General features: G+C 48.0%; 1 protein-coding gene across 1 annotated transcript; it reads left to right on the forward strand.

Annotated features, from left to right (window-relative positions):
- Positions 1–5778: 5778 nt before the first annotated feature.
- Positions 5779–21937, forward strand: TRAPPC3 (trafficking protein particle complex 3). Its single transcript, XM_038758580.1, has 5 exons — positions 5779–5867; positions 18305–18402; positions 18653–18752; positions 20060–20242; positions 21079–21937. Exons 1-5 carry the CDS (start codon positions 5826–5828, stop codon positions 21196–21198), a joined length of 543 nt encoding a protein of 180 aa, XP_038614508.1. The 5' UTR covers positions 5779–5825; the 3' UTR covers positions 21199–21937.
- Positions 21938–22425: the final 488 nt, after the last annotated feature.

A 22425-nucleotide genomic window follows, 5' to 3' on the forward strand; every position in this document is an offset into this window, starting at 1 on the left:
ATAGAGACAGTCCCTACCCAACAGTGGGCTCACAGTCTACTTCCCAGGCGCTTAGTACAGTGCTCTGCACACAGTAAGCACTCAATAAATACGATTGAATTAATTTGTTAAGCGCTCACTATGTGCCAAGTACTGTTCTAAGCGCTGGGGGGGATACTATCAATCAATCAATCAATCGTATTTATTGAGCACTTACTATGTGCAGAGCACTGTACTAAGGATACAAGGTAAGCAGGTTGTCCCACATGGGGCTCACAGTCTTAATCGCCATTTTCCAGATGAGGGAACTGAGGCACAGAGAAGTGAAGTGACCTGCCCAAAGTCACACAGCTGACAACTGGCGGAGCGGGATTTGAACCCATGACCTCTGGCTCCCAAGCCCGTGCTCTTTCCACTGAGCCACACTACATTCATTCAGTTGTATTTGTTGAGCGCTTACTGTGTGCAGAGCACTGTAATAAGCGCTTGGAAAGTACAATTCGGCAACAGAGAGAATCCCTACCCAACAACGGGACCCCAGTCTAGAAGGGGGGAGAAAGAAAACGAAACAAACCAAGTCGACAGGCAATCCACCCCAGCGTTTAGAACAGTGCCCGGCACATAGTAAGCGCTTAACAAATACCATTATGATTATGACAGGCTGGCCTGGAAACAGGGGAATGGAACGAAATGGCCCCTGGAGAGCGTGTCCTCTTTATACGCCGGGCTGGGTGATTTTTGAGAAGCAGTGTGGCTCAGTGGAAAGATGTGTAGTCAATCAATCAATCAATCAATCTTATTTATTGAGCGCTTACTGTGTGCAGAGCACTGTACTAAGCGCTTGAAGTACAAATTGGCAACACATAGAGACAGTCCCTACCCAACAGTGGGCTCACAGTCTAAAAGGGGGAGAGACCGAGTGGTTAAGGCGATGGACTAGAAATCCATTGGGGTTTCCCCACTCAGGTTTGAATCCTGCTGACTACGATTGCTTTTCAGCGCTTAGAACAGTGTTTTGCACATAATGATAATAATGGCATTTATTAAGCACTTACTATGTGCAAAGCACTGTTCTAAGCGCTGGGGAGGTTACCCGGTGATCAGGTTGTCCCACAGGGGCTCACAGTCTTAATCCCCATTTTACAGATGAGGGAACTGAGGCCCAGAGAAGTGAAGTGACTTGCCCGAGGTCATAGTAAGCGCTTAAAAAATGCCATTAAAAAAAAAAAGATCACGGGCTTTGGAGTCAGAGGTCATGGGTTCAAATCCCGGCTCTGCCAATTGTCAGCTGCGTGATTTTGGGCATTCATTTCACTTCCCCTCCCCACAGCACCTGTATATATGCATATATGTTTGTACGTATTTATTACTCTATTTATTTATTTATTTTATTTGTACATATTTATTCTATTTATTTTATTTTGTTAATATGTTTTGTTTTGTTCTCTGTCTCCCCCTCCTAGACTGTGAGCCCACTGTCGGGTAGGGACCGTCTCTATATGTTGCCAACTTGGACTTCCCAAGCGCTTAGTGCAGTGCTCTGCACACAGTAAGTGCTCAATAAATACGATGGAATGAATGAATGAACTTCTCTGGGCCTCAGTGACCTCATCTGTAAAATGGGGATAAATAATAATAATAATAATAATAATAATAATGGCATTTGTTAAGCGCATACTATGTGCAAAGCACTGTTCTAAGCACTGGGGAGGAAACAAGGTGATCAGGTCACCTACGGGGGGCTCACGGTCTTCATCCCCATTTTACAGATGAGGTAACTGAGGCTCAGAGAAGTGAGCCTCACTGCTCACAAGGAGCAGCATGGCTCAGCGGAAAGAGCATGGGCTTTGGAGTCAAAGGTCCTGGGTTCGAATCCTGACTCCACCACATGTCTGCTGTCTGACCTTGGGCAAGTCACTTAACTTCTCTGAGTCTCAGTTACCTCATCTGTAAAATGGGGATTAAGACTGTGAGCCCCACGTGGGACAACTTGATCACCTTGTAACCCCCCCCAGCGCTTAGAACAGTGCTCTACACATAGTAAGCGCTTAACAAATGCCATCATTATTATTATTATAGAAGGGGGAGACAGAGAACAAAACCAAACATACTAACAAAATAAAATAAATAGAATAGATATGTACAAGATAAATAGAGTAATAAATTTGTACAAACATATATACATATATACAGGTGATATACATATATACAGGTGAATATATGTATGATCACCTTGTAACCTCCCCAGCGCTTAGAACAGTGCTTTGCACATGGTAAGCGTTTAATAAATGATATTATTATTATTATTATTATTATTATTTTGACCCCCCCTGCTGACCATTCTGAGCAACGCGCGACTCCCCTAGTCGGTAGGCGCCACCTCGCGGTCAGAGAGGCGTGGTGCAGAGCCCGACGAAGCCGCGGCCACTCGCTAAGCATGCCGGGAGTTGTAGTCCTCCCGCCGCCCCCGCGCAGGAACAGTTACATTGCCCTGTCGTACTCGTCCCACTGCTTAGTACAGTGCTCTGCACACAGTAAGTGCTCAATAAATTCATCCATTCATTCATTGGTATTTATTGACCGGTTACTGTGTGCAGAGCACTGTACTAAGCGCTTGGGAAGTACAAGTCGGCAACATCTAGAGACAGTCCCTACCCAACAGTGGGCTCACAGTCTAAAAGGGGGAGACAGAGAACAAAACCAAACATACTAACAAAATAAAATAAATAGAATAGATATGTACAAGTAAAATAAATAATAGAGTAACAAATATGTACAGACATATATACACATATACAGGTGCTGTGGGGAAAGGAAGGAGGTAAGATGGGGGGATGGAGAGGGGGACGAGGGGGAGAGGAAGGAAGGGGCTCAGTCTGGGAAGGCCTCCTGGAGGAGGTGCTCCATAAATTCATCGATTCATTCAGTCGTATTTATTGACCGGTTACTGTGTGCAGGGCACTGTGCTAAGCGCTTGGAAAGTACAGTTCGGCAACAGAGACAATCCCTACCCCACAACGGGCTCACAGTCTAGAAGGGGAAGACAGACAACAAAACAAGTAGACAGGAAATAAATACGACTGACTGACCTTTGGCTACTTCTGGGTCTGCGGAGTAGTGTCCGGTAATTGCCTTGTGCCAGCCAATTGTCAGCTGTGTGACTTTGGGCCAGTCACTTAACTTCTCTGGGCCTCAGTGACCTCATCTGTAAAAGGGGGATGAAGACTGTAAGCCCCCCGTGGGACAACCTGATCACCCTGTAACCTCCACAGCGCTAAGATCAATGCTTTGCACATAGTGAGCGCTTAATAAATGCCATCATTATTATTATTATTATCAGTGGCCAGCCAACTGAGAGCTCACTTCCTTCAGGGAGCCTTCCCAGAGTGAGCCCCCCTTTTCCTCCGTTCCTCCTCCCCTCCCCATCGCCCCTACTCCTTTCCTCTGCCCTACCCCCTTCCCCGCCCCACAGCATTTGTGTATATTTGTATACATTTATAATTCTATTTATTTTATTAATGATCTGCATATATCTATAATTCTATTTATCTATTTTTATGCTATTGATGGTGTCTACTTACTTTGTTTTGTTGTCTGTCTCCCCGACTTGCGCCCGTTGTTGGGTAGGGATTGTCTCTGTTGCCGAACTGTACTTTCCAAGCGCTGAGTACAGTGCTCTGCACACAGTAAGCGCTCAATAAATACGATTGATTGAATGAACGAATGAATTTATCTATTTTGTTGCTATTGATGCCTGTCTACTTGTTTTGTTGTCCGTCTCCCTCTTCTAGACTGTGAGCCCATTGTTGGGTAGGGATTGTCTCTGTGGACAAATTGTACTTTCCAAGCGCCCGGTACAGTGCTCTGCATCCAGTAGGTGCTCAATAAATACAATTGAATGAATGAATGAATGTATCTATTTTGATGCTATTGATGCCTGTCTACTTGTTTTGTTGTCTGTCTCCCCCCTTCTAGACTGTGAGCCCGTTGTTGGGTAGGGACCATCTCTATATGTTGCTGGATTGTATTTCCCAAGCGCTTAGTACAGTGCTCTGCACACAGTAAGTGCTCAATAAATACGATTGATTGATTGATTGCCTTTATCTATTCTGATGCTATCGATGCCTGTCTACTTGTTTTTTGTTGTCTGTCTTCCCCCTTCTAGACTGCGAGCCCGTTGTTGGCTAGGGACCGTCTCTGTTGCCGAGTTGTCCTTCCCCAAGCGCTTAGTACACCCAGTAGGCGCTCAATAAATGCGACTGAGCCCCTTCCTTCCTCTCCCCCTCGTCCCCCTCTCCATCCCCCACATCTCACCTCCTTCCCTTCCCCACAGCACCTGTATATATGTATATATGTTTGTACATATTTATTACTCTATTTTACTTGTACATATCTATTCCATTTATTTTATTTTGTTAGTATGTTTGGTTTGGTTTGAAGCAGCGTGGCTCAGTGGAAAGAGCCTGGGCTTTGGAGTCAGAGGTCATGGGTTCGAATCCCGGCTCCGCCAATTGTCAGCTTGTGGGACTTTGGGCAAGTCACTTAACTTCTCTGTGCCTCTGTTCCCTCATCTGTAAAATGGGGAGTAAGACTGTGAGCCCCTGTGGGACAACCTGATCACCTTGTAACTTCCCCAGCACTTAGAACAGTGCTTTGCACATAGCAAGCGCTTAATAAATGACATTATTATTATTATTATTATTATTGTTATTATTTTGTTCCCTGTCTCCCCCTTTTAGACTGTGAGCCCGCTGTTGGGTAGGGACTGTCTCTAGATGTTGCCAACTTGGACTTTCCAAGCGCTTAGTACAGTGCTCTGCACACAGTAAGCGCTCAATAAATACGATTGATGATTGATTGATTGATTGCCTTTATCTATTCTGATGCTATCGATGCCTGTCTACTTATTTTTAGTTGTCTGTCTTCCCCCTTCTAGACTGCGAGCCCCTTGTTGGCTAGGGACCGTCTCTGTTAACGAGATGTCCTTCCCCAATCGCTTAGTACACCCAGTAGGCGCTCAATAAAAAAGAAAGAAAGAAAGAAAGAAAGAAAGAAAGAAAGAAAGAAGGAAAGAAAGAGAAAGAAAAAGAAAGAAAAAGAAAAAGAAAAAAAGAAAGAAAGAAAGAAAAAGAAAGAAAGAAAGAAAGAAAGAAAAAGAAAGAAAGAAAGAAAGAAAGAGAGAAAGAAAGAGAGAAAGAAAGAGAGAAAAAGAAAGAAAGAGAGAAAGAAAGAGAGAAAAAGAAAGAGAGAGAGAGAAAAAGAAGAGAGAAAGAGAGAGAGAGAGAGAGAGAGAGAGAGAAAGAGAGAGAGAAAGAAAGAAAGAAAGAAAGAAAGAAAGAAAGAAAGAAAGAAAGAAAGAAAGAAAGAAAGAAAGAAAGAAAGAAAGAAAGAAAGAAAGAAAAAGGAAGAAAGAAAGAAAGAAAGTAAAAGTCCTGAGTGACGTCAGTGCTGGGCCCGAAGCCGGAGACAGGCTCTTCGTGGCGGCGACGGCCTAGACCGGAAGGACTACACGAGGGGACTACAAGTCCCGTGGTGCCTTGCGCCGCGCCGGCGCAGTGCGGGCGGGCGTCGGGCTCGGGCCGCCTGTCCCGGAAGGACTACAAGTCCCGTGGTGCCTTGCGGGCCCCCGCGCCGGCGCAGTGCGGAAGGACTACACAAGGGGACTACAGGTCCCGCGGTGCCTTGCGGGCCCCCGCGCCGGCGCAGTGCGGGCGGGGGCCGCCCGTCCCGGAAGGACTACACGAGGGGACTACAGGTCCCGCGGTGCCTTGCGGGCCCCCGCGCCGGCGCAGTGGGGGGAGTGCGAGGGAGGCCCAGGCGGCCGGGCCGGGCCGGAGGGCGGCATCATGTCCCGCCAGGCGAGCAGGGCCACCGACAGCAAAAAAATGGTAACCGGCCGCGCCACACACACTTCCGCCACGACCCCGGGGAGGGGGTGATTAGCAATAACAAAAATAGTAATAAGGATGCCATTTATTACTTCCCAAGCGCTCAGTACAGTGCTCTGCACACAGTAAGCGCTCAATAAATCCCCCCTCCATCCCCCTCATCTCACCTCCTTCCCTTCATCATCATCAATCGTATTTATTGAGCGCTCACTGTGTGCAGAGCACTGTGCTAAGCGCTTGGGAAGTACAAGTTGGTAACATAGAGACAGTCCCTACCCAGCAGTGGGCTCACAGTCTAAAAGGGGGAGACAGAGAACAAAACCAAACATACTAACAAAATAAAATAAATAGAATAGATATATATGTATATATGTCTGTACATATTTATTACTCTACTTATTTATTTATTTTACTTGTACATATCTATTCTATTTATTTTATTTTGTTAATACGTTTGGTTTTGTTCTCTGTCTCCCCCTTTTAGACTGTGAGCCCACTGTTGGGTAGGGACTGTCTCTAGATGTTGCCAACTTGGACTTCCCAAGCGCTTAGTCCAGTGCTTTGCACACAGTAAGCGCTCAATAAATACGATTGATTGATTGATTACTTCCCAAGCGCTCAGGACAGTGCTCTGCACACAGTAAGCGCTCAATAAATCCCCCTCTCCGTCCCCCTCATCTTACCTCCTTCCCTTCCCCACAGCACCTGTATATATGTATGTACATATTTATTACTCTACTTATTTATTTTACTTGTACATATCTATTCTATTTTATTTTGTTAGTATGTTTGGTTTCGTTCTCTGTCTCCCCCTTCTAGACTGTGAGCCCACTGTTGGGTAGGGACTGTTTCTAGATGTTGCCAACTTGGACTTCCCAAGCGCTTAGTACAGTGCTCTGCACACAGTAAGCGCTCAATAAATCCCCCTCATCTTACCTCCTTCCCTTCCCCACAGCACCTGTCTATATGTATATATGTTTGTACATATTTATTACTCTATTTATTTATTTATTTTACTTGTACATATCTATTCTATTTATTTTATTTTGTTAGTATGTCTGGTTTCGTTCTCTGTCTCCCCCTTCTAGACTGTGAGCCCACTGTTGGGTAGGGACTGTCTCTAGATGTTGCCAACTTGGACTTCCCAAGCGCTTAGTACAGTGCTGTGCACACAGTAAGTGCTCAGTAAATACGATTGATTGATTGATGTATTACTTCCCAAGCGCTCAGTACAGTGCTCTGCACACAGTAAGCCCTCAATAAATCCCCCTCATCTTACCTCCTTCCCTTCCCCACAGCACTTGTATATATGTATATATGTTTGTACATATTTATTACTCTATTTATTTATTTTACTTGTACATGTGTATTCTATTTATTTTATTTTGTTAGTATGTTTGGTTTTGTTCTCTTTCTCCCCCTTTTAGACTGTGAGCCCACTGTTGGATAGGGACCATCTCTATACGTTGCCAACTTGTACTTCCCAAGCGCTTAGTCCAGTGCTCTGCACACAGTAAGCGCTCAATAAATACGATTGATTGATTGAATGAATACGATTGATTATTAAGTGCTTATTACATGCAAAGCACCGTTCTAAGCACTGGGGAGGTTACAACAATAATAATAATAATAATAATAATGGTATTAAGCGCTTACTATGTGCAAAGCACTGTTCTAAGCGCTGGGGAATCAGATCTGCTTTGTGAAAAATGCTTAGGTTGTAATTACAGCTGAAGTGGGTGATCTCTGGTCAAGAACAAAGGGGTGGGGGGGGCTTCCGACCTTATGTTGCCAACTTGTACTTCCCAAGCGCTTAGTACAGTGCTCTGCACACAGTAAGCGCTCAATAAATATGATTGAATGAATGAATGAATACAAGGTGATCAGGTTGTTCCACGTGGGGCTCACGGTCTTAACCCCCATTTTACAGATGAGGGAACTGAGGCTAAGAGAAGTTAGGTGACTTGCCCAAGGTCACACAGCAGACATGTGGCTGTGGACGGGGATTCGAACCCATGACCTCTGACTCCAAAGCCTGGGCTCTTTCCACTGAGACACGCTGCTTCTCTCCCACGGGGGGCTCACAGTCCTCGGCGCTGCATGAGAAAAGGAGCGTGGCTCAGGGGAAAGAGGTCATGGGTTCAAATCTCAGCTCTGCCAGTTGTCAGCTGGGTGACTTTGGGCAAGTCACCCAAGGAAGCAGCGTGGCTCAGTGGAAAGAGCCCGGGCTTTGGAGTCAGAGGTCATGGGTTCGAATCTCAGCTCTGCCAGTTGTCAGCTGGGTGACTTTGGGCAAGTCACCCAGGGAAGCAGCATGGCTCAGTGGAAATAATAATAATAATAATAATGGCAGTTTATTAAGTGCTTACTATGTGCAAAGCACTGTTCTAAGCGCTGCACTGTACTAAGCGCTGAGCCCGGGCTTTGGAGTCAGAGGTCATGGGTTCAAATCCCAGCTCTGCCAGTTGTCAGCTGGGTGACTTTGGGCATGTCACCCAGGGAAGCAGCGTGACCCAGTGGAAAGAGCCCGGGCTTTGGAGTCAGAGGTCATGGGTTCAAATCTCAGCTCTGCCAGCAGTCAGCTGGGTGACTTTGGGCAAGTCTAGCTAATTCTATTTGTCCTGGCGATTTTGACACCTGTCTACATGTTTTGTTTTGTTGTGTCTCCCCCTTCTAGACTGTGAGCCTGTTGTTGGGTAGGGACCGTCTCTCTATGTTGCCAACTTGTACTTCCCAAGCGCTTAGTGCAGTGCCCATTGTTGGGTAGGAACCGTCTGTATGTTGCCAACTTGTACTTGCCAAGCGCTTAGTACAGTGCTCTGCATACAGTAAGTGCTCAATAAATATGATTGAATGAATGAAGTCACTTCACTTCTCTGGGCCTCAGTTCCCTCATCTGGAAAATGGGGATTAAGACTGTGAGCCCCACATGGGACAACCTGATCACCCTGTAAACTCCCCAGCGCTTGGAACAGTGCTTTGCACATAGTAAGTGCTTAATAAATGCCATCATTATTATTATTAAGTCACTTCACTTCTCTGGGCCTCAGTTCCCTCATCTGGAAAATGGGGATTAAGACTGTGAGCCCCACTTGGGACAACCTGATCACCTTGTAAACTCCCCAGCGCTTGGAACAGTGCTTTGTACATAGCGCTTAATAAATGCCACCATTATTATTATTATTATAAGTCACTTCACTTCTCTGGGCCTCAGTTCCCTCATCTGTAAATTGGGGATGAAGACTGTGAGCACCCCGTGGGACAATCTGATCACCTTGTAACCTCCCCAGCGCTTAGAACAGTGCTGTGCACATAGTAAGCGCTTAATGCCATCATTATTATTATTATTATATCTGCTGTGTGACCTTGGGCAAGTCACTTAACTTCTCGGAGCCTCAGTCACCTCATCTGTAAAATGGGGATGATGACTGTGAGCCCCACGTGGGACAACCTGATCACCTTATATCCTCCCCCCCGCCCCGCCAGCGCTTAGAACAGTGCTTTGCACATAGTAAGTGCTTAACAAATGCCATTATTATATTATTATTATTATTCACCCCCATTTTCCAGATAAGGGAACTGAGGCCCAGAGAAGTGAAGTGACTTGCCCAAAGTCACACAGCTGACAATTGGCGGGGCCGGGATTTGAACCCCCAAAGCCCATGAGGAGCAGCGTGGCTCAGTGGAAAGAGCCTGGGCTTTGGAGTCAGAGGTCAAGGGTTCAAATCCCGGCTCTGCCAATTGTCAGCTGTGTGACTTTGGGCAAGTCACTTAACTTCTCTGGGCCTCAGTTACCTCATCTGTAAAATGGGGATGAAGACTGTGAGCCCCCGGTGGGACAACCTGATCACCTTGTAACCTCCTCAGCGCTTAGAACAGTGCTTTGCACATAGTAAGCGCTTAATAAATGCCATTATTATTATTATTATTATGCTCTTTGCGAACAGCAACAATGATGGCACTTAACGCTTACTACGTGCCAGGCACTGGACCGCTAGTAATGATGATGGTCTTTGTTAAGCGCTTAGTGTGTGCCAGGCACTGGACTGAGCGGCAAGAGCCCCAGCTTGGGAGTCAGGGGTCACGGGTTCTAATCCCACAGCTTCCGCTTATCAGCGGGGTGACCTTGGGTAAGTCACTTCTCCGTGCCTCAGTTACCTCATCTGTAAAATGGAGGTTAAGACTGTGAGCCCCCCGTGGGGCAACCTGATCAGCTTGTACACCCCCAGCGCTTAGAACAGATTAACAAATGCCATCGTTATTATTATTATTACTAGTGATGATGGTCTTTAAGCACTTACTATGTGCCAGGTGCTGTACTGAGCGCTGGGGTAAATACAGGCAAATTGGGTTGGACACGCAGGCACTGGGGTGGATACAAGGAAATCGGGTTGGAAGCCCTGTCCCACATGAGGCTCACAGTCTCAATCCCCATTTTACAGATGAGGGAACTGAGGCCCAGAAACTACTACTACTAATAATAATGATGGTATTTGTTAAGCGCTGCTGTAAGCACTGAGAAGGGAAGCGACTTGCCTGAGGTCACACAGCAGACAAGTGGCAGAGCCGGGATTAGAACCCATAACTGATGAGAGGAAGGGTCTATGGGGGACGGGTGCCAGGAGCCCCTTCGTTGATGGTATTTGTTAAGCGTTTACTATGTGCCAAGCACTGTACTAAGCGCTGGAGTGAATACAAGCAAATCAGGTTGGAAATAGAAGCGCTGGGGTAGATACCAGCAAGTCGGGTTGGACATAGCCCCTGTCCCACGTGGAACTCAGTTTCAATCCCCATTTTACAGATGAGGGAAGTGAGGCCCAGAGAAGGGAAGCAGCTTGCCCAAGGTCACACAGCAGATGAGTGGTCGAGTTGGGATTAGAACCCATGACCCATTAGAAGCAGCGCGGCTCAGTGGAGAGAACACGGGCTTTGGAGTCAGAGGTCATGGGTTCGAATGCCGACTCCGCCACATGTCTGCTGTGTGATCTCGGGCAAGTCACTTACCTTCTCTGAGCCTCAGCTACCTCATCTGTAAAATGGGGATTAAGACTGTGAGCCCCATGTGGGTCAACCTGATCACCCTGTATCCTCCCCAGCGCTTAGAACAGGGCTTTGCACATCGTGCTTAACAAATGCCAATTATTATTATTATTATTATTATTATTATGACTGATGAGAGGGAGGGCATCAGGGGCCCCTTTGTTGATGGTGCTTGTTAAGCACTTACTATGTAGCAGGCACTTTACTAAGCGCTGATAATATCTGTTAAGTGCTCAATATGTGCCAGGCACTGTACTAAACACTGGGGAGGTTATCATCATCATCATCAATCGTATTTATTGAGCGCTTACTATGTGCAGAGCACTGTACTAAGCGCTTGGGAAGTACAAATTGGCAACATCTAGAGACAGTCCCTACCCAACAGTGGGCTCACAGTCTAAAAGTTACAAGCAAATCAGGTTGGACAGAGTCGCGGACCCACATGGGGCTCCCGTTTCCATTCCCCATTTTACAGATGAGGTAACAGAGGCCCAGAGAAGGGAAGGGACTTGCCCAAAGTTACAGAGCGGACAAGTGGCGGAGCCCGGATTAGAAGCAAAAACCTCCTGACTCCCGGCCCTGGGGAAGTTGAAAATTGAGAAGAGGAGTAAGGGGAAGGGGGAAACACTTGGAGAAACCAAGGGCCCTGGGGTAGGGGAGGGTCCTGAAAAGGGATGTCATGGAATAATAGTCATAATTATTAATATAGTAATAACTACTTATTTTATTTTGTTAGTATGTTTGGTTTTGTTCTCTGTCTCCCCCTTTTAGACTGTGATCCCACTGTTGGGTAGGGACTGTCTCTAGATGTTGCCAACTTGGGCTTCCCAAGCGCTTAGTACAGTGCTCTGCACACAGTAAGCGCTCCATAAATACGATTGATGATGATGATAATAATAATAATAATGGTATTTGTAAGCTCCTTGTGGGCAAGGGAATGTGCCTACCAATTCTGGTATATTGTACTTTCCCAAGTGCTTAGAAGAGTGCAGTGCACATAAGTAAGCACTCAACAATCAGTTGTATTTATTGAGTGTTTACTGTGTTTGGAGAACTGTACTAAGCGCTTGGGAGGGTGGCCCACGTCCTCCCCCGGGCCTGGAATGCCCTCCCTCTGCCCTTCCGCCAAGCTCGCTCTCTTCCTCCCTTCAAGGCCCTCCTGAGAGCTCACCTCCTCCAGGAGGCCTTCCCAGACTGAGCCCCTTCCTTCCTCTCCCCCTCGTCCCCCTCTCCATCCCCCTCATTTTACCTCCTTCCCTTCCCCATAGCATGTGTATATGTTTATACATATTTATTACTCTATTTTACTTGTACATATCTATTCTATTTAATTTTGTTAGTATGTTTGGTTTTGTTCCCAGTCTCCCCCTTTTAGACTGCGAGCTCACTGTTGGGTAGGGACTGTCTCTAGATGTTGCCAACTTGGACTTCCCAAGCGCTTGGTACAGTGCTCTGCACACAGTAAGCGCTCAATAAATACGATTGATTGATTGATTATAGTGTGACAGAGTCGGTAGACACTTTGCCTGCCCACAGTGAGCTTAAATACCGTCCACTGATCGATTGTTTAAGGATTCCGTACGTGCCAGAAACTGGTGTAGATGCAATATAATCAGATCAGACGTAATCCCTGCTGCACTTGGGACTCACAGTCCAAGGGAGAGGGAGAACAGGTGCCCAATCTCCCATTTTACAGGTGAGAAAAACAAGGCCCCAAGAGATTGCGACTTACCCAGTGTCACACAGCAGATAAGTGGCGGAGTCCCTCGATTCCCAGCCCTTTGGTCTTTCCATCAGGCCACGCTGCTTCCCTACACTACTTCCGTGTCAGGAAGGAAGAGGACTGGGAGAAGGGCCGAGGGAAAGAGGGACTGATTGGGAGGGAGAGGAAAGGGTTGGTGGAGTGAGCCGGCTGAGGGGGAAGACCCGAGGAACTCTGGAGGCCTTAAAGAGGGAAGAGAAACTCTCCTTGAGGGGGGCCAAGGGTAGAGTGAGAATCAATCAATCGTATTTATTGAGTGCTTACTGTGTGCAGAGCACTGGACTAAGCGCTTGGGAACATCTAGAGACAGTCCCTACCCAACAGTGGGCCCACAGTCTAGAAGGGGGAGACAGAGAACAAAACCGAACATACTGACAAAATAAAATAAATAGAATAGATAGGTACAAGTAAAATAAATAGAGTAATAAATATGTACAAACATATATACAGGTGCTGTGGGGAAGGGAAGGAGGTAAGATGGGGGGATGGAGAGGGGGATGGAGGGGAGAGTGCCTGTTGGGAGGGGAAGGCTGGAGGAAGAGGAATGAGTATTAAAGGTTAGGGGTGGGGAGATAGAGAACTGTCTTGGCTTTTGGAGAGGCAAACAGGAGGTACCTGAGTGAGGGAATCAGGCTTATTTGATTGGGGAGGCAGAGCAGGTGGCAGGTGGGCATTGTCTCCCGCTAATTAGTAGGGAAGAGCCTCACCCTGTCCTCCCTGATTCCCTCAGTACCGACTGCACCGACCATCTGGATTTTTCCAGTCTGTAAAAACCGTGGGCTTTCTGGGATGGTCTCCAAGCCGGGTCTGGGGGTTCCCCTCTGGTGGCGGTTAGACCAGCGTCCCCTCTCCAGTCGCCTCCCCCAACCCCACCCAGAAGCAGAGTCGTCTGGGGACTCCAAATTGGCAGAAAAGCTCTTCGGGAAATTGCTTCAGAGGAAGTGAGGGGAGGAACTATTTTGCTAGGGTTATGCACGCCGTTACTTTAGTGGGTGCATCTTTTATTTGCAACCCAAGTCAACTTCCAAAACCTGATGGTGTGCCCCTATTCATTCATTCAATCATATTTATCGAGCGCTTACTGTGTGCAGAGCGCTGTACTAAGCGCTTGGGAAGTACAATCAATCGTATTTATTGGGCACTTACTGTGTGCAGAGCGCTGTACTAAGCATCTCTAGAACTTAGACTTCCCAAGCGCTTAGTGCAGTGCTCTGCACACAGTAAGCGCTCAATAAATACGATTGATTGATTTATTACTTCCCAAGCGTTTAGTACAATGCTCTGCACACAGTAAGCGCTCAATAAATCCCCCTCTCCATCCCCCTCATCTTACCTCCTTCCCTTCCCCACAGCACCTGTCTATATGTATATATGTTTGTACATATTTATTACTCTATTTATTTTACTTGTCCATATCTATTCTATTTATTTTATTTTGTTAGTATGTTTGGTTTTGTTCTCTGTCTCCCCCTTTTAGACTGTGAGCCCACTGTTGGGTAGGGACTGTCTCTAGATGTTGCCAACTTGTACTTCCCAAGCGCTTAGTACAGTGCTTTGCACACAGTAAGCGCTCAATAAATACGATTGATTGATTGATTGGGAAGTCCAAGTTCTCAACATAGCGAGTCGGTCCCTACCCAACAGCGGGCTCACAGTCTAGAAGGGGGAGACAGACAACAAAACATATTAACGAAATAAAATAAATAGAATAAATATGTACAAATAGAGTAATAAATACGTACAAATGTATACATATATACATGTATACAGGTCCCCTAGCAGGAAAGCACCCAAGAAACACTCCTTGGCAGGGAGTGGAATTCTGGGGACAAGCAAGGATTTAGGTATTTCACCGAGTTGATAGGTCCGGGAGGCTTCTGGTTTGTCATATTCCCAGTCAGTCCCTGCCTCTCGTCACCTCAGAGCCTCTGGAAGGATATTCTTCTCCCGGCCCTGCTGACTTGATTGCATAGTCTACAGTATTTTAGGTTTCTACTCCCAGAGGGAAGCCGCACAACTTCCCTTCTGATTGCTGTGATGCTAAGTTATTCCAAAGCATTCACCTTTCGGTGACTTCCGTATCGTTCCGGTTGGTAATCTGTGCTTCAATAAGGCAGAAGCTTTCCTCTTTCCCAGCTCTAATGAGGTTGATAACAGACCCCTGCCCAGAAGTGTTGTACTGTCCCACATAGTGCAGTGCTCTGTACGCGGTAAGCGCTCAATAAATACGGTTGAATGGATGAATGAAAAGTGTCCCACCATCCAGCCCAAATATAAAACCAGGGAAGTGGCTGGTTTGCTTTAGGATTGTCTTAGCTGCCTCGTGGACCCAGACTTTCCGACTGGCCTTGACTTGGTGTTTAAGACGCTGGGGACCAGAACCTCAAAGACGGGTGCAGTTTGTCAGTCAATCGTATTTATTTATTCATTCGGTCAGTCGTATTTATTGAGCGCTTACTGCGTGCAGAGCACTGTACTAAGCACTTGGGTGAGTACAATATAACAGGTACATTCCCTGCCTATAATGAGGGGCTTCATTTCCTGCCGTTCTGCTCCGGCTTGTGTTTTATCTCAGTGGTGCTGGATTTTTTCAGAACCACAAAGGAATTCCAGTTCCAGGGTTGGCGTAAAAGGCCAACTAAATCGTTCGGGGCGAACTCCGAGCTTTGGTGCGTAAACCCGGTTTTAATTTGTGGAGTTAGCCATCAGTGGCTTCAGAATCTGGACGTTGGGTGTGCTTTTTGGTCTTTTTTTTTTTGTTTTTTGAAAGCTCTCAAATTCAGCAATTCATTTTGTTCAGAATTCCAACCAAACAGTAGTAGTGATTGGGCACTTACTAGGTACAGAACGCTGTACTAAGCGCTTTTTAGAGTACAATACAGAGGAATTAGCAGACACGATTCCTGCAGGGGAGGAGCTTACAGTCTAATCAATGCCTCATATCAAGCACACCATAAATATTTGATGGTGAAGAGCAATTTGGGCATGGGGCATTGGGAACCTATCTGGGGTTTTCTCTCCAACCCCTTGGATAAGTCTGTTTATTCCTTGAAAACTGGCCTGCTATTATAATGGAAATAATGACAATTGTTAAGTGCTTACTATGTGTCAGGCACTGCTCTAAGCCATGGGAAAGATGCAAGTTGATCATATCAGACAAGGTTCTGTCCCACACAGGGCTCCTAATCCAAGTAGGAGGGAGATAGTGTACTGAATCTCCATTTTACAGATGAGGAACAAGACACAAAGAAATGAAGCGATCATTCAAGGTCACACAGCAGCCAAGTGGCAGAGTCCAAATTAGAACTCAGATCCTCCGACTCCCAAGCCTGTGCTCTTTGTACTCGGCCACGCTATCATCCGGAAGTTGAAGTGTGCATTACAGTGCAAGGAGCCTTCAAACACAAATTAAGTGCCATTTTACAATTTTTTTTTTTTTGGACTGTCACTGGCAGTGTTGCGGCCAGGGCTTTTAGAGTTAACTTCGGTCCTTACTTCTTCATTTCGTTAATAATAGATGGAAAGCTTTCATCATTTAATGCAGTTAATGCCAGCCCTTTGGACTGGTAACTCCTGGATGAGATCCATCCATTCACGCTCCAGACTTCCCAGTGGCCAAGCCTTGACTTTACTAAAAAGACATTCCACTCCTTAACGTTTTCCCCTTAATTGCCATATTTGCTAAAGGCTCACCGCCACAAGCCCCGGTTTGGCCGTTCCAGTTTTTATTAAAGGAGTTTCCCCCACCACATTCATCTCCGAGGGACGGGACCTTGCGGCTTTTCCTCTCTCTGATTTCCAAGCTGGATTTCACATCCTACACCCTCAAATAATCAGAATAGCCGACAGGACGCGTCGCTACTCAGAAGGGTAATTGTGGTCGGATATCTTGAGCGGTTTGAGAAAAGCATGTTCTCAGTGGAGATCTCCAGACCGATTCCAAGAAATTGGAAGGATCGAATGGGGTGTCCGTAACCTGCGCACAGACCCAAATTCCCCTTTTGGGCCGGAGAGGTCGGGATGGCTTCTTTGTGCTGCTCAGCCTCGTTTCTCCAGGATCTTGTTCAAGTCGTGGTGTCAGCTGAATGTGTGTGCGACTTTTTAATCCTGATGTTGACTTTTTTTTCCCCTTCTTCCCATCTGCCGCTTTCATTCTGTAGTATTGGTATTTGCCATTCATTTCACCTTCTGCATCTATGCACCTCATGGTAGGTCTCTTAATCTGTCAGAGAAAAGAATTGCCGTATGTCGTGTCTAATTGCGCTTGCAAATGAGCTCGATGCAGGGAAAATTGTAAACTGGGCGGGGAAAATGTTTTCAGTTGTTGCAGCCACACATCCCAAGACCTCCTTCTCCTTCCCTCCCCACCGACCGCCTTCCCCCAGAAATTTGTCCAGCAAACAGTCTCCAAGTTTAGGGGTGTTAGGCCAGCGTAGATGTCACGCTGTTGGCCGGGCTTTCCGTGACCATCCGAGCTTCACATCCTGTCTGGATCCCTGATTCCCTGGAGGATCCAGGTCAACAAACCTGAACCGGAAAGCGTAGTAGCCACCACAGCCAGAGGATCCCGACTTTCCCCACTGCAGGGCCGTTTCTCGAGGGCTGCGGTTCGGATGCGGATGGAGGCCGCCGGCACTGGCTTCCCGGTGTGCTGCCACACTGACCAGAGTTGCCCTCTGTTTTTTCAGTCCTGGGCTCCTTGAGAAGATGCCCCTGGCAGCGCCAAGCTCTGTGGTAGTTTTTTTGTTGTTTGTTTTTTTTTGACGTGGACGAACATTCCCCGAGGGCTTGGCTGAAATCATCCAACATGCATACTAACAAGAAGAGGCTAATAGACAAACGATGGAAACTTCAGCTCCGTTCCTGAGATCGTGTGTTTGCCATCCAGGAGACACAGGAGGATGAGCAGACTCCAGGGGACCGGAGTCTGGCTGGGGGGTGCCAGTCTCTGTTGAAGACTTCTCTGCTTGAGAAGCAGCGTGGCTCAGTGGAAAGAGCCCGGGCTTTGGAGTCAGAGGTCATGGGTTCAAATCCCAGCTCTGCCAATTGTCAGCTGTGTGACTTTGGGCAAGTCACTTCACTTCTCTGTGCCTCATCTGTAAAATGGGGATTAAGACTGTGATCCCCATGTGGGACAACCTGATCACCTTGTAACCTCCCCAGCGCTTAGAACAGGGCCTTGCACATATTAAGTGCTTAATAAATGCCATTATTATTATTATTAAGACTTGGTCCTGATCGGCCCAAGGGCGGAGGCCTAAGCCCTAGCAGTTGGGCCCAAAGAACATCCAGAAGAGCCGTGAGGACCCCAAACCCCCCTGTTATTCCCTGAAGGTGCCCTCTCCTCATCCAAGTCGAGCTCTTCAATGAGGAGTTGGGGAGGGTACCCTTACACCCACCTTATCTTGAGGGATGTCAGTGGGTCGTGGAGAAAGGACAGATCCGCTCCAGTTTCTCCTGAGTAGAAGATTCAAGTGTCCCTCACCTCACACAGGTGTTTTTCCCTGTAAAATGTGAAATTGGGGCATCTCTTCCTCCAGCCCCCCGGCCCTGCCCAAGCCAAGAGTGGCCCTAGAGGCCCGTTGTCTTCTCCCTGCTCCCAGGCTAGCTAAATCCCTTTTTTCTTGTCATTTAGAGCTCTGAGCTTTTCACCCTGACTTATGGCGCCCTGGTCACCCAGCTGTGCAAGGACTATGAGAACGATGATGATGTGAACAAACAACTGGATAAGATGTGAGTGAACCAAGCCCTGGGGAAGGGGGTTTCTCCCTGAGGGGAAGGGGACAGCAAGGGGCTACCTCTAGAACTTCTGAATGTGCTTTCCTCTCCTGCTGCCCGCTCTAGGGGTCCCGAACCAATTTTTCGGAAAGCCGGAGAATTCATGCCCTCCCCCCACACCGCTTAACCCGGCCCCTGCCCTCCCCAAGGCGGGGAGTTTGATCACCGCCTGATGATGTCTCACTGTCTCCTCTGTCCTCCTCAGGGGCTATAACATCGGTGTCCGGCTGATTGAAGATTTCCTGGCACGGTCAAACGTCGGGCGATGCCATGACTTTCGGGAAACGGCAGATGTCATTGCCAAGGTAACCAGTTGAGGGGCTTTCCGGGTGACCTCAAAGGTGACAATTATAGGGCCGGAATCTGGGCCCTGACCACAGGCGGGGGGCCGACAAGGAGCACCCAGACTCTAGGGCGTCATCTCTTGTCTTTGGGGGAAGGTGGGGAGACAAACCTAGATTCCGAAAGTCTCTCGGTCAAAACCTGAACCCCAAATTTGGTTAGATGGAAACTCAGCAGGCTTTGGGGACCACTTCTCGGGGGCGTTATCTGGTTCAGAATAGGTGTGCGCCCCTCCCCAATCAATCAGTGGAATTTATCGAGTGCTTTACTGTGAGCGGAGTGCTGTACTAAGTTCCCCCATCATTGAATCAATGACATTTAAGCTCACTGTGGGCAGGGACCACGTCTACCAACTCTGTTGAATTGTCCTCTCTCTCAAACACTTAGTACTGTGCTTTGCACACAGTAAACACTCAAAAAATACCATCGATCAATTGCTCTTGATTGAATGCTTACTCTGGACTAAGCACTAGACTAAGTGATTGGGCGAGGACAGTCCATTAGAGTTGGTAGACACGATTCCCACCCACAAGGAGTTTAGGGTCTAAGAGGAGCTTACTCCCCACCCGCCTTTCACATCTAAGGCAGGGGTAGGGTTCACTGGGGTGTGGGCCTCCCCTCGGACGGAGAAACGCTAAAAGGTCCAGGAAGACGGTGGCAGGCCAGAGTCTACTTGGAAGTTTTGAGGACCTCCCACCCCGTGTCAGTAGTTGTGTTGGGTGGGAGGTTAGGACGTAGTCTGAGACTCCCCCTCTGCAACAAAAGAGCAAATGTCATTGAGTTTAGTCCTCTAGCTCTCAGCTCTACCGAGTTTAGTTTGTTAGCTGCGTAGTGGGGCCTCAGAGTCACACCTCCAGAGCCACTCTAGATGGCAGGAAGCCTAATTCAGTGCCCCCGTCTTCGGGAGCAACTCTAAGAGGTTCGGTGGTAAAGGCCTGTCTTGGGTCCTCTGAATAGCAAACTCGGGGCCACTTTCATGGAGTGCCTCTCTGAGGGGCCAGGCAGCCACGCTGGTTGAGCCGGTTCAGTTCCGCCAATCAATCAATCGATTTATTGAGCACTTACTGTGTGCAGGCCACTGAACTAAGCACTTAGATAGTGGTATATATAGAGTGCCTGCTAGATGCAAAGCACTACCCACTCCGTTATCATGTACTCTCCCAAGCGCTTAATGCAGCACTCTGCACACAGGCATTCAGTCAATACCATTGATTGAGGGAAAGGGGGAGGGCACTCATTACCCCACGCTGTTCTGCATCCCCCCCGACAGGTGGCATTTAAAATGTATCTGGGCATCACGCCAAGCATCACCAACTGGAGCCCCGCTGGGGACGAGTTCTCCCTCATCTTGGAAAACAACCCCCTGGTGGACTTTGTGGAGCTGCCCGATCACCACTCAACCCTCATCTACTCCAACCTCCTGTGCGGGGTCCTGCGGGGAGCACTAGAAATGGTGGGTCTCGCCTCTTCCTTCCCCCACCCAGCAGTGTCCAGGGAAGAAAATCCAGCAGGCCAGGTGGCTGCCCTGCCTGCCCCCCTCCCCTGGCCAGCTGGCCGCCGTTCAAATGTCGGAACGATCTGCTATAGGATCAACATCTTTACCTAATCCTCCCACTCTTCCCTCCTTTCCGTCCTTCTGCATCACCATGGCCTAGTGGAAAGAGGACCTGGGTTTTAATCCGAGCTCCGCCCTTACCTTGCTGTGTGACCTACGACAAGTCACTTCACTGGTCCTTAGTTCCCTCATTTGCAAAACGGGGATTCAGTCCCTTTTCCCTCCTCCGTGAGCCCCAGGAGGGACCTGATTATCTTGCATCTACCCCAGCGCTTACTACAGTGCTTGGCACATAGCAGGCGCTTAAATACCACAACTAATATTAATATTGTTTCTTCTTTCTTCCTCCTCTTCTAGTTCCTTTTCCTCCTCTTCTTTTTCTCCTTCCTGGGGTGAATCTGAGGGATGGGGTTTCTCCCATTGGACTCTCTCTGTTGAGGTCACCTCCAATTTGACCGCTCCTTTCCATGGCTAGGAAGAAGGGAGTGATGAGGAGTCTGGCGACCACCCGGTGAAATTCCTTAGGCTACCCAAGCAGCGGGTCCAAGGAAGGAGGAGCTGTGGGTCTTTGGGGCGTGGAAGCAGTAGGGAGCCGAGGGACTGAGGGTAGTGGAGGAGAGGCCTCCTCGGACCCCCCATTAGCAAGTAAAGGAGAGTCACGTGGCTCTGCTGTCTTCCCCGATGTGGCTTCTCCCTTCCCCCTGCAGACTGACCCCATTCTGTCCCCTGGTCAGGTTCAGATGGCAGTGGACGTGAAGTTTCTCCAGGACACTCTGAAGGGGGACGGCGTGACAGAAATCAGGATGAAGTTCATCAGGCGGATCGAGGACAATCTCCCGGCTGGAGAGGAGTGACCGTCCCTGAGTGGGCCTATGGACTGATCGACACTCTCTGACCCACCCCTCTTCCCTCCAACACCCCCCCCACCCCAGGAGGAGGGGTGGTGTCACAGTCATCAGGCCCCTTCCTACTTCTGCCCCGTAGAACTCAGTGACTCTACTTAAGATGTTATATACTCTTCCGACCTGGGTTCCATTTTCCATGCTAATAAAAAGCGGACTTGTGCGGGATAGTTCATTTCTCCCACAAGTGTGTGTGCTACTGATCTCCCTCCGAAAGGAGAATCTGTTTTTTCTTTTCTTTTGCACTCCTGGGGGCAAAGCACGCCCCGCTGTTTTTCACTTTCGGTAAGTAGCGGAATGAAAACTTCGCCGAGCAGACCAAAATGAGTAACTCAACATCCTCGATTGCGTTTCCAAAGCAAAAGCCCCTTGACCCGATTAAGCCTGGCCTGGCTCTGAGCGATTCCGGCCTTCGGGAACGGGGTCTGAGTGCCGGGAAGCAGGTCCAGGAAGGGGTGGGAGCCACCACCCTGGATGACACAAGGGGCCAACCGGTGAAGAAGGCAGCGGGAAATGCAGGCCTTCCCCAGCTCTGTGACCAGGTATTGGTTTTTTGGTTTTGTCTTTTTTTTTTTTCCGGTCTTTTGTGCTGATGCTGTTTTGAGCGAACACATCCCCTCCTTTTCTGGAGGGTCCATCCTTTTTTACAAAAGTCTTCAATAAAGATAACGTTCTTGAGTGAAACCATCGACCTGTCCTCTTCCTCATTGTCTCCAGAGAAGGCTGGCAGAAAGGCATGCCGGTCTCTTGGTCCACCCAGGGGCAAGCCACAGTCGAGCACACCCTCAGCCACAACGGCTCACAACATGGGGCCGTTCCACTCTGACACTTGTGGCTTGGGTTTGGAACTGGACAGCCGCTGCTGAGTGTAGAGACCTAAAGTGATCCTCTGAGCCACACAGCATCCAGTAAACTAGTGAGAATAAGCAAGGTTCCTCCCGTGAGCCTCGCCAAGCCAGGCATGTCTCATAGTTACCCTGGTCCGTCCCTCCCTCCCCAGGCCTGGGTGAAACTGGAGATCCACATCAAATCCGCTGAAAATGTTTGGGTGGAGAAACCACAGGGCCTCTAGGATTTTGGTTATTTCTCTCCTGTAGAGGATTTTCAGCCGGGTCAGGTTTGGAAAGCCTCCAATGTGGGGTGTCAGAGTATGAAGATTTGGGGGTGCTTCTCTTGGAA

The sequence above is a fragment of the Tachyglossus aculeatus genome, chromosome 16 (assembly GCF_015852505.1).
Source record: "Tachyglossus aculeatus isolate mTacAcu1 chromosome 16, mTacAcu1.pri, whole genome shotgun sequence".
Classification (NCBI taxonomy): domain Eukaryota; kingdom Metazoa; phylum Chordata; class Mammalia; order Monotremata; family Tachyglossidae; genus Tachyglossus; species Tachyglossus aculeatus.